Source organism: Meles meles, chromosome 17 (assembly GCF_922984935.1).
Source record: "Meles meles chromosome 17, mMelMel3.1 paternal haplotype, whole genome shotgun sequence".
NCBI lineage: Eukaryota > Metazoa > Chordata > Mammalia > Carnivora > Mustelidae > Meles > Meles meles.
In genome coordinates, this window is record NC_060082.1 from 15,348,909 (window position 1) to 15,362,127 (window position 13,219).

Genomic DNA, 13,219 nt, shown 5'->3' on the forward strand with positions numbered 1-13,219 from the left:
TCTCTCTCTAAAATAAATAAATAAAATCTTAATTAAAAAAATTGAGTTATCTTAAAAGACTTGACAGTATCTTTTGTTTATAGTCTCATTTGGACTTTATAATCTGATTTTCCAATTGTTTTAGCAAGTTATCTACATTAATAGAATTTTATTATGCCCTCTAGAAAATGTTTTACTATGTTTTCCTGTGATGCTATTATATTTGCTCATAAAATATCTTAGATATGTATGTTTCTCAGAATGGAGAATTTAAGCTGTTACAAATATTGTGTAGTAATGTCTCAAAGTTATGATGTTTTGTTAAAAATATCGTTTTTCATGACTTCAAATTTTTTTCATCAACAGTTTTACTCCATATTCCCATGGTAACATCACATTTAGCATTCTATCACCTGGACCAAATCATCGACCTGGCTACAATGACTTTTATAATACCCCATCTCTTCAAGAGTTTGTAAAAGCCACACAAATAAGACTTCATTTTCATGGACAGTACTATACAACTGAGACTCCTATCAGCCTCAGACACAGATACTATGCAGTCAATGAAATCACCATCACTGGGAGGTAATGTTAATTACCACACTTTGATTGCAGGGTCCTTTTCACTATGAGTTTTGTTTTCAACCAGATTTTTGTCATACTTATTTAAAAATACATTAAGATTTAGAGCAAGCTTAGATTCCAAACTTCACATTTTGAAATGGTTTCCTACTCTAAGATTTCTTGGAAAGATTTGTATGCAGTTCTTTTCTGTATGTAAGACCACAGTTATGGAATCAATTTTCAAAAGCTAAAATTGGGTTGAGAAGGTATGATACCCTGAATTGGGCTTAGAAATAATTTACCAAGTATTTTGCTAGTTTTTTTCTGGAATATAATTTTCAAGTGTTCTTGAAATCAGAGAGCAGGAGCTAGATTTCACGTTACAACTATCCTACCAGCTACTTTGTAAGTACAGGGCTTGATCTCTCTGAGTTTACAATTCCCACGTTTATGGGGAATATTTGTCTTCCTAGGAAGAAAAACTAATATTCCCTAAATAATTTATAAACATCTGACTATATTTGAGAACATGGCTCACGGATAACTGGAGATACTCCCTGGTATGGAAATGGTATATATAGGTTATATTTAGAATCAAAGTGTGCCAGAAGAGTGATAGGCACTGTAAATAAAGTACATCTTTAGAAACAAACCAAAATACCAAACTATAAGTTTGTTTGTTTAGTAATACTATAAGATAAATAGTCATACTATTAAGTATTCACCATCTAACTTTGGGGGGAAAATCAAATAATTGAAATATGTGAATTTCATCCTACGGTTTATTTTAAACTTTCTAGTTCCAATTCTGTCTTTAACAGTTTCAGCAAATGCCTTGGCAAGTTTGCTATGCACTGTAGGTGGAAACAACCCTCAACTCTTTTCCTAGGGAGTCTTAAAAATTACCTTCTCAGAACAACATTGTTTGGATATTGATAAAACTTTATCCAATACTTTAGGATTAGTTAACAACTTTCATGAACATCTGTATGATAAAGAGAAACTGAATTTTGTGTTGATTAACATACTTGACTTCCTTGTTGGATACACACAGTGGATATATTCACAGGTCCTTAAATATATTCATAGTTGAGTTGGCTTAGGAATTGTCTGATGTTCCTGTTCACAGATGTCAGTGCTATGGTCATGCTGATAAGTGTGACACAACAAGCCAGCCCTATCAGTGCCTCTGCTCTCTAGAAAGCTTCACCCAAGGACTTCACGTGAGTTCTCTGTTTGATACATGGATATATATTTTTTAAAAAGTGGAAATGGGCGAGGGATGATGAAATGGTGAATATAAATTTAAAAAATTTTTTTTATTATGGTATGTTAGTCACTATACAGTACATCATTAATTTTTTATATAGTATTCTATGATTCATTGCTTGCTTATAACACCCAGTGCTCCATGCAATACACGCCCTCCTTAATACCCACCCCTGGGCTAACCTATCCTCCCACCTTCTCCCCTCTAAAACTCTCAGTTTGCTTCCTGGATTCCATAGTCTTTCATGGTTATCTCATCCTCTGATTTCCACCCCCCTTCATTTTTCCCTTCCTTCTCCTAATGTCCTCCACACTATTCCTTGTATTCCAAAAATAAGTAAAACAATATGATAATTGTCTTTCTCTGCTTGACTTATTTCACTTAATATAATCTCCTCCAGTTCCATCCATGGTGATGAAAATGTTGGGTAATTCATCCTTTCTGATGGCTGAGTAATATTCCATTGTATGTATGAACCACATCTTCTTTATCTATTTGTCTATTGAAGGGCATCTTGGCTCCTTCCACAGTTTGGCTATTGTCCACATTGCTGTATGAACATTGGGGCATATGTGATCCTTCTTTTCACTACGTCTGTATCTTTGGGTTAAATATCCCATAGTTCAATTGCTGGGTTATAGGGTAGCTCTATTTTTAACTTTTTGAGGAACATCCACACTATTTTCCAGAGTGGCTATACCAACTTACATTCCCACCAACAGTGTAAGAGGGTTCCCCTTTCTCTACAACCTCTCCAACATTTTTTGTTTCTTGCCTTGTCAATTTTTTCCATTCCAACCGGTGTAAAGTGGTATCTCAGTGTGGTTTTGATTTGAATTTCCCTGATGGTTAATGATGTTGAATATTTTTTCATGTGTCTGTTACCATTTTTTTTTTTTTTTTGGTCTTCTTTGGAGAAGTGCCTGTTCATGTCTTCTGCCCATTTTTTCAACTTGATTATTTGTTATTTAGGTGTTGACTTTGAGAAGTTCTTTATAGGTCTTGGATACTAACTCTTTATCCGTAGCGTCGTTTGCAAATATCTTCTAACATTCCATGGATTGTATCTTTGTTTTGTTGATTGTTTCCTTTGCTGTGAGGAAGCTTTTTATTTTGGTGAAGTCCCAAAAGTTCATTTTTGCTTTTGTTTCTCTTACCTTTGGAGATGTGTCTTGAAAGAAGTTGCTGTGAATGATATTGAAGAGGTTACTGCCTATATTCGCTTCTAGGATTTTGATGGATTCCTGTCTCACATCAAGGTCTTTCATCTATTTAGAGTTTATCTTTGTGTATGATGTAAGAGAGTGGTCCAGTTTCATTTCATTCTTTAAGAAAACTGTCCATTTACAATAGTAACAAAAGCCATAAGACACCTAGGAATAAACCTAACAAAAGAGTTAAAGGATCTATACGCTAGGAACCATAGAGCACTTATGAAAGAAATTGAAGAAGACACAAAAAGATGGAAAAATATTCCATGCTCATGAATCAGAAGAATTAATGTTAAAATGTTTATGCTGCCCAGAGCAATCTATACTTTCAGTGCCATCCCAATCAAAATAACAATGGCATTTTTCAAAGAGCTGAAATAAACGATTCTAAAATTCGTATGGAATGAGAAAAGACCCCAAATCACCAAGGAAATGTTGAAAAAGAAGAACCAAGCTGGGGGCATCATGTTGCCTGATTTTAAGCCATATTACAAAGCTGTGATCACCAAGACAGCATGGTACTAGCACAAAAACAGACACATAGACCAGTGGAACAGAATAGAGTCCAGATATGGACCCTCATATCTATGGTCAACTAATTTTTGACAAAGCAAGAAAAAAATACCCAATGGAAAAGAGACAGTCTCTTCAATAAATGGTGCTAGGAAAATTGGACAGCTATAAGCAGAAGAATGAAACTCGACCATTCTCTTACACCATGCACAATAAATATAAATTTTTAAACTTAATTTTGGTCTACCTTCTGGGTTTGAATAAAAATAAATTGATATGAGCCCAAAATATCAATTATTTCAGGAAATTTTTGGTAGAAAAAAAAGCCATCAAAAGGATGAAAATGTCGTGGTGCCTGGGTGGCTCAGTGGGTTAAAGCCTCTGCCTTCAGCTCAGGTCATGATCTGGGATCATGGGATCTCAGGGTCCTGGGATCAAGCCCCACATCGGGGTCTCTGCTCAGTGGGGAGCCTGCTTCCCTTCCTCCCCTCTCTGCCTGCCTCTCTGCCTACTTGTGATCTCTGTCTGTCAAATAAATAAATAAAATCTTTTAAAAAATAAAATAAAGTGTTGTTCTTATTTAAAAAAATTTAAAAAAAAGATGAAAATGTCGTTTTTAAAAATAAACTCTATCGGAAGAGTAAAAACTAAGATTAAATCTTGGGGTTTGCCTTTACTTTTACTTTTCTTTGTTTTATTGGTGTTTTGTGTTTTATTAAACAATTTTTAAGGTGTCTGGATAGAATGGCACTAAAAATAAGGGTCTGAATCCTGCATCTAAAGGGTACTTATACAAAGTGTCTATGCAGCAGAAGAGTCTTTTGATGCAGAATTTGCAACAATTAAGTTGAATTCATTGCTGATATTAGTAACTTTATCTATTTGAAAATCTAGTAAAATGATTCAGAAGGTATGTAACTTTTGTTTGTCTAATGATGGTCAGGGATGTTTATGGTTGAAGTAGAGAGTTACATCTTTAAGAAAAAGAAGTAAATGGAAAAGAAATTGAGAGATATTCATTGATAGAAATAGCCAGCATTGACATCAGTAACAGCTGATATGAAAGCAAGTATAGCAGCAGTAACAATCATACCAATGATAAAAAATAAATAGTATGGAGTCTTTGGTAAGTGATATTTAAGGCAATTGATATCAATTTGGGGGAAAAAAGTGAAAGCCCTACTTCATCGTATGTATAGAAGTCCAGGTGACTTAAAGACTTAACTATAAAAGTAATTATAAATCTATTAAAATAAGGATTAAAATTTGTAAACCTAGTTTTGGAGGGGCGGGGGTGGGAGGTTGGGGGAACCAGGTGGTGGATAATAGGGAAGGCACGTATTGCATGGAGCACTGGGTGTGGTGCAAAAACAATGAATACTGTTACGCTGAAAAAAATAAATAAATTTAGATAAAAAAAAACACAAAATTTGTAAACCTAAAGCTAGGGACTTCATAAGCAAAACAAATACAAATAGAAACAAAGAAATATATCAGAGCCATGAAAAAAATTATTGACATATTTTGTCGTATACATATTTAAAATTCTTTACAGTGTAAGGACTAATTAATTGGATGAACTTGATTGATTCATTCTTATTCAGCTATAATTGTGTGTTTAATTTTTTCCCAACTTGATTGGTTCTTGATTTTAAATTTAAAGTAACATTTATTATATTTTTTATGGTGTCTTCTTCTTTTGATTCATTAAGATGCATATTTCTCCTTCCTTGCAATCAGGGATTTCTTTTATTAACTTCACAATGTAGCACTGTCAGAGATTCTACTTGTCTCCTAAACTTCGCTTCCTATGTGTGTTTAATTAGTCACTTCGCTTTTCTCTGTCATTTGTTTTAAGATATCATGGAACATCTTGCTTTTTAAAAACCGTCTGTCAAGATTTTAGGAGCTCCATTTCTATCTTCTGAGATTCTTCATCTGATCTAATTTGTTTTCAGTGACAACGTTAGTGCATATAGTTAGCAAGAATATTATCTACAATTCAGACTTCCTCTAGCACATTTAGGATGTAGTCCTGGCCCTCACTTTCAACTCAGTCTTTGATTTGGTTACAGCTTTCTTTCTTTCTATGTGCTCAAGCCAAAACTTTCATGTTCTAATTCAGATGTTCCTTTGAACTTATTCTCCAGATCATTGCTTTATATTGTTGATCTTTTAATTTATACTTTTAGTCTTCACCACTGGTTGATAATTGCTTTGAAAGAAGGAATCTTTTACATATTTTTGGATTTCTAACATCTAGAGGCTTTGAATTTGGTTTGATTAGAGTATCATGAGAAAAAAAATCTTTTTAAAAAGCATTGATTTTAGTGTGTTTGATTGTATGGCTTATCATATTGTCCCAGAAAGGAAATTAATTGGATGAACTTGATTGATTCACTCTTTATTCAGCCATAATTGTGTATTTAAGTTTTTGCCAGTTTGATTTGTTCTTGATTTTACAGTTAAAGTGACATTTTATTTTATTTTTCCTAACATCTTTTCTTTTTGATTCTTTAAAATAGACACTTCCCTTTCCTTGCAATCAGTAATATCTTTTATTAACCTCACTCCTCCTCCCCAAACTCACCAAGAGCTCAGTTAAAACACACTCAGGGATGAATTTAGTGAGGCACCTTGATCTGAATTTATACAATATATGCAAATTAAAGACTGGGTAATGCTTTCATATGATATGTTGTTTCCTGAGCTTCTCTTGCTTTGTTTAGACTAGTTAATTCTCATCCCTTCAACCCCTACCCCCATCTCCCTTTTCCTTTTGATATCCCATCCCATTTTTTCCCCTTTCTCTCTCTTTAATTGCTCACAGTTGAGTGATTGATATTTTATGATTCTTGGATGATTTCATGCTTCTCCTTAAAAATAGAGCCATTAAATGAATCAAGGCTCATGATTGGTTTCAGAATTCAAGTTGGGATTTTCAGACTTGGTCTCAGGTGGTGACTGTTGGATTATGAACTAGCGAAATAATTAACTATAATTTAGGTTGAGAATACATTTTAATGCTTCTTATTTAGATATTACGTGTCTTTTAGAAACAAAGGTAAAAAGTTGACTTTTTTTGTTATTTTCTTCCTTGACGTATTTTGATAATTTATGAATTTAGCCATAAATAAAAAAGCAACATATATCATTCACTTAGCAAAGTTTGGCAAATGTAGCTGAAGGGAAAAATTCAATAGACTGTTGAATGATTTCTCAGTGCTATGATATTTTCAATAATGTGTTGAAAATGAGAAATGATTTTATAAGACATTCAAAATATGCCATTCTCTTATTGTTATCATTCAAAGTATTTTAATAGATGTGGGACTTATATATCTGAAAAAGGTATCTTATAATAATTTCAAAATATATTTATTCAGATGCTTTTCATATTGTTCTACTTTTTAAAATAATAAGTTTTAATATAAGCCATCCATTTCCTATTGGAATCAGTGTTCTTTTTAAAGATCTGGACATAATCCAAAAAAGAATGTCTTCAATTTCACAGTATTATGCTAACCATTAATAATATTACTCAATAAACAGGGCTTCTGTGAATTATATTACAGCCATTTGGCAAACAGATGAAAACGTAAGCCTTGAGAATATGCCAGTTCTTGGCAATTGGCAGTCCTATAAGAAAGTGTTTTAGTGTTTTTAGAGGAAGTGAAAATGAAAAAGTTGGGAGAAAGGAGTAGAATGGCAAATTCAAAAGCAAGTTCTGACATATAACCATTCCAGGGAATTTTCTATATAAAGCATTTAGTTGTTTATAAAGTTGATGTCACAATCGGTGGTCCACAGGTGGGAATGATGTTTAAATAATTTGTTACTTAATTTCTGGAAAGAATTTTCCCTTTTCCTCCTCCTTCTGTTCCTCCTCCTCTGCTGCATTTCTGGCTTCTATTAATCAGAAAATAATCCAACACTATGCCTATGTTTCCCCATGACAGACTAACTCAAGGTAACAATTACCCTCTTTGGAGCAGTATCATTCTTTGGTTTGCTACCATATTCACTACTGTCTGTGGCCTTATATTTGGGTGACCTCACTTATGTTAATACCTTGTCCTCATAATAGATTAAGACTTTCACTAGTAGTGAAAATACATGATTAATTATTCTGGGAATAACAAGATTGACTAATTCATACTCCATTGGTATATCCCATTTCCTTTGTCTACTCACAAAATTAAAAACAAACAAAACAAACTCTTAAGAAAAACTATTACTGAAGACCTCTCTGATCTTGAGTTAAACTTCAAGCCAATTGACTTTATTCTTAGATATTTCATTGTATTTTGTGAAACCTGAAACATCTACCTTGGAGAGGCTCAGTGATTCTCCTCAGCGCTACTGTATGGAACTCTGACATATTTTGGTGTTGTATTGGCAGTGTAAGGATTTGAGTTTAATATATGGTACATACCATAAGTGATAATTGCATATTTCATTAATAGAGAATAATCTTAGAGTATTTGTGACATTTCCCCTGTAGAAATGATCAAAACAATGAATAGTTTACTGGTTCCATTTTAGGATTAATCTAGAGCAAAACAAATCCCAAAAGATTATACTGTTCAATAACTTTCAAGCAGAATTGAATGTTTCAAAGGAGAATTCAGGATTATAGATCATTTAACTCTTTGTGAATCATTTGATAAAAAACACATATTCTCTTTCAATGATTAATTTTTGGATAACAGATAATCACTCTTACTTATACATGTATTTTAAAATTTAAGTGATTTTTTTCTATTTTGAGATAATTGAAATTCGTATACAGTTGTGTGACATAATACAGAGATTTCTTGTACCTTTTACTCAATTTGAACCATGATAACATCTGGCAAAACTAGTGATTGTTCTTTTTAAGCAACTTTCCTGAAATGTTTTGCATATGATAAAATGTACCCATTTAAAAATATATATGATGAATATTAGCAAATGTATACACTTGTGTGATCACCTCCATATTCAAGATCAGAATATTTTTGTCTCTCCAAATATTCTCTTATTCTCCTCTGCAGTTTGTGTCTCCTCCCCAACCTTCAATCTTGGGAAACCACCAGTCTGCCTTCTGTCACTATAAATTGGCTTTGCATGTTCTAAAATTTCATATCATGGAGTTATTCAACATGCATTCTTTTGGTACATAGATTTCTAAAATGCCCCCTACCCCATTGCTAGTCTCCTCACATTTTTTTTTTAAGATCATTTCCTAACTACTTACGCTATTAGCTTTATTGCAATAATGTATCTCTGGTTCACCTGCTCAAGAATTCCATTATAACTATAAAAAAAGTATGCTTCAGGTCTTAGATACAGAATACAACCTAGGGACTGGAAGCTTAGGTATGTAAATTTATGTCATCTAACACGGTTACATGAGTATACCCATTACTCCTCCTCTTCTCTTTACCTGGGCTAAGAATTCAAGAGTTGATAGAATCTAGCTTTGAGGAGTGTGTTATCAGTTGAAACTTGCAACTTTATGATTTTTCATTTTCTTTTAATAGTTATGTTCATCTTTCAGGGACTCTTGGCTAAGAATGATGCAATCATCAGTGCCTCCGCCAAGTACTGGTACTTTGCTGGCTACTTAGCTATTCTTTCATCATTTTGTGACATCATTACCTGCAAGGGTGGCCAAGTGTTCACAGAGCAATTTATTAGTAACCATGAATACTTCTCATATTCTTTGGCTCTGATTTGTGACCCTTTTATAGCATTAATCATGGCTTTTATGAATTAACTACAATCAAGCTATCAGTATGCATTTTTGTTAGTATTATAAATAGCAGAGCCAGCTTAAAACATTTTATGTAATAGGCCTTCCTACCATTCAATAATTTGAATTGTGCCAACATCACACTCTACAATGCTTATTATGTAAATGAATATTTCCTGTTATTTTAGAAAGTGTGTTCCTTTAGAGCACTAAAGTCAAAAAGTATGAGTCATCATGACTAACTTAAGTCATATTTTCATTATACATCATTATACATCAAGCTTTCTCAGTAATGTTTTTTGTTTGCTCACAGAAAGATGTTACTCTAAATGATTTCACTTTATACTCTAATCTGTAAATACTAATGAATTAATTTTTTATGTAACTAGCCTTCATACAGTTCATATCATAGAATCTCTATTAGATGTACATTTAGTGAGTCAAGGCCCAGAATTTCATTTCCTCTCTGACACATGGTGATATTATTGTTTTTAATCCTGTACTAGTTATTCCATGTTCATAGACAGGAAGACTCAATATTGTCAAGATGTCTGGTCTTCCTACCTTTGTCCATAGCTTCAGTGTAATCCTGATAAAAATTTCAGAAAGTTATTTTATGGATATCAAAACATTATTTCTTATTTTTAAATTAAGTTCAATTATCTGACATATAGTACATCATTAGTTTTTTATGTAGTGTTCAATAATTTATTAGGTGCATGTAACACCCAGTGCTCATCATGTCATGTGCCCTCCTTAAAACCTATCACTTGGCTACCCCATCTCCCCAACCCCTCCCTTCTGTAACTGTCAGTTTGTTTCCTGAAGTCCAGAGTCTCTCATTGTTTGTCTCCCTCTCTTATTTCTTCCCATTCAGTTTCCCCTTCCTTCCCTGAGGTCCTCTGCACTATTCCTTATGTTCCACATATGACTGAAACCATACGGCAATTGTCTTTTTCTGCCTGACTTATTTCACTTAGCATAATTCCCTCCAGTTCCATCCAGGGTGATGAAAATGGTAGGAATTCATCTTTCTGATGCCTGAGTAATATTCCATGGTATACATGGACCACATCTTCTTTTTACATTAATCGGTTGAAAGACATATCAGCTCCTTTGCGGTTTTGCTATTGTGGATATTGCTGCTATGAACATTGGGGTGCAGGTGCCCCTTATTTTCACCACATCTGTCTCTTTGGGATAAATACACAGTAGTGCAATTGCTGGGTTGTAGGGTAGCTCTATCTTTAATGTCTTAAGGAACCTCCTTATTACTGTTTTCCAGAGTGGCTGTACCAGCTTGCATTCTCACGAACAGTGTAAGAGGATTTCCCTTTCTGCACATCCTTGCCAACCTTTGTTTTTCCCCGTCTTATTATTTTTTTCCATTCTAACAGTGTAGAGTGGTATCTCATTGTGGTTTTTATTTGTATTTCCCTGATGGGTAGTGACATTGAACATTTTTTCATGTATCTATTAGCCATTTGTATGTCTTCTTTGAAAAAGTGTTTGTTATGTCTTTTGCCCATTTCTTGACTGGATTATTTGTTTTTATGGGTATTGAGTTTGAGATGTTCTGTATAGATCTTGGATATGAGCCCTTTATCTAGTGTCATTTGCAAATATCTTCTCCCATTCTGTGGGTTGCCTTTTGGTTTTGTTGACTGTTTCCTTTGTTGTGCCAAAGCTTTTTATTTTGATGAAGTTCCAATACTTAATTTTTGCTTTCATTTCCCTTGCCTTTAGAGATGGGCTATTTCTTAAGTTTGTGTGAGAGATAAAAGACACAGAATAGCCAAGACAGTATTGAAAGACAAGAACAAAGTTGGACTCCTGACATTACCTGACCTCAAGATATAAGTTACAGTAATTAAAACAATATGGTCTTGGCAAAAATGAACAAATAGATTAATGGAATGGAATAGAAATAGACCCACATACATATCATAAACCCTAATGTAAACTATCACTTTGGTTAATAATGATGTGTTAATTTAGGTTTATCAGTTTATAACAATATTCTACTCTGATGCCAGATGTCGAAAGTTAGGGGTACTGTGAATAGGTAGGGGCAGGAGGTTCATGGGAACTCTGTATTGGTCTCTCAAGTTTTCTTTCAACTTGAAAATGCTCTAGAGTCTATTGAAAAAGTAGCACTTAAGACAGACAGTAATGATTACATTTAAAGAGACCAAATCAAAGGTTTTTTGAATTATTCTTTTTTATAGATTTATTGATTTATCAATAAATGATGAGATATCAATCATCATTTATCAATTTATTTATCAATAAATGATTTATCAATAAATGATGAGATGAGAGAGTACAAGTGGAGAGAAGGGTAGAGGCAGAGGGAAAGGGTGAGACAAAATCCTCAAGAAGACTCCCTGCTAGGAATGGAGCCCGATGCAGGGTGTGAGGTGGGGCTCGATCCTAGGACCCTGAGATAGTGACCTGAGCTGAAATCAAGAGGCGGCTGCTTAACTGACTGAGCCACCCAGGTGCCCTAGAAGTCCTTAAGTTATTCTTGAAGAGTGTGGAATATTTTCAAATTTTAACTTAAGCAACATTTTTACTTAAGAATAACACAGCAAAAGCGAAGAATATAGTTTATAACTTCCCCAAAATATGGAAAATAAGGAAGAAACATCTTTCTTAAAATAAGGCAAAAAAAGGAGTGGGAAATAAGAATGTAAAATATATAGAAAATAGAAAGTCATACTGTATGGTGACTAACCTAACATAACACATAAATAATAAATAAATAAACAAACAAACCAGACTGACAGAAAAAAAGAAAATATAAAGTCCAAATATCTCAACAGTCATAACAAATATAAATGTGTTAAACTTGTCCATTAAAATTAAATGCTGTAATACCCACAAAATTATAATATCCACTGTTGTCTGAGCAAAGCCTGCATTAATGTGAGACAGTACCTTAGGCACAAATTTTAAGAAGGCACCAAAGAACTTACTAATCAAGATAAATAATATCTTAATATAATACTTAAAAAAGTCAAAATAATACTAAAATCTAGGAGGAAAAATGTGTAAACATTTTAAATAAAAGTAAACTGTTGTTTTATAACTCTTTGTTACTTAGCAATGAGAACTGTTTCCAGTCAGCCACAACTCCTGCCTAGCAGTTCTATAAGGCTCTCCTGTGTCTGCCTCATATGAAGGTTGGCCGTGGTTTGGAAACAGATTGGTCAAGATGATGAGTTATATAAAGCTATACTTTTTGATTATATAGTGTTTATTAACTTTCTCCACAATACAGGAGGATATTTTATAAATGTACATAGGGGTACATAATTTTATTTGACCTCAGGTTCCAATAGGGCTCAGCATGGCCCTGATATTGAGATGGTGAGACATATACCTAAAACACAAGCACACATGAAGCTTAAAAATTTAAAAGCTGCTTAAGCTATACAGTATTAGATAAAATAGATTTTAAGAAAAAATTTTATTAGAGATAAGGTGTTTTATTACATAATGGTAAATTATATAATTTAAAAATTACATACATCTTATAACATAGATTCAAAAGTATATAGCAAAATTTGACAGAACTAGAAGGAGAAATTGACAAATCCAACATCAATGTAGGAGACTTTCATATATCCCATTTGGTAATTAAGCAAACAGGCAGTTAAAAAATTAAAATCCTTAATAATTGAGAATTGAAGTAATTTGAAGCCTTATCTAATAGATTCCTGTATCCAACAATGAAAAAATGCACATTCATGTCAAGATCACATGGAAAATTTATGAACATTGATCATATACTAATAAATAATAGTAGTCTCAACAAATTATATAGAATTTGAAGTCCAACACATTGTATGCAATAAGTAAATAGTTCTAAGTAAATTAATATATACAGCCATTTCACTATTATCCAAATGAGTCAAGAAAAGTAAAAATAGATGGGAA

General features: G+C 33.2%; 1 protein-coding gene across 1 annotated transcript in view; it reads left to right on the plus strand.

The window, feature by feature from the left end:
* Positions 1-13,219, plus strand: part of USH2A (usherin) — a 714,551-nt gene that overhangs the window by 76,107 nt on the left and 625,225 nt on the right. The window contains exons 7-8 of the mRNA XM_045983172.1: positions 346-567; positions 1,676-1,769. Coding sequence (XP_045839128.1) covers positions 346-567; positions 1,676-1,769 — 316 coding nt within the window. The remainder of the gene's footprint in view (positions 1-345; positions 568-1,675; positions 1,770-13,219) is intronic.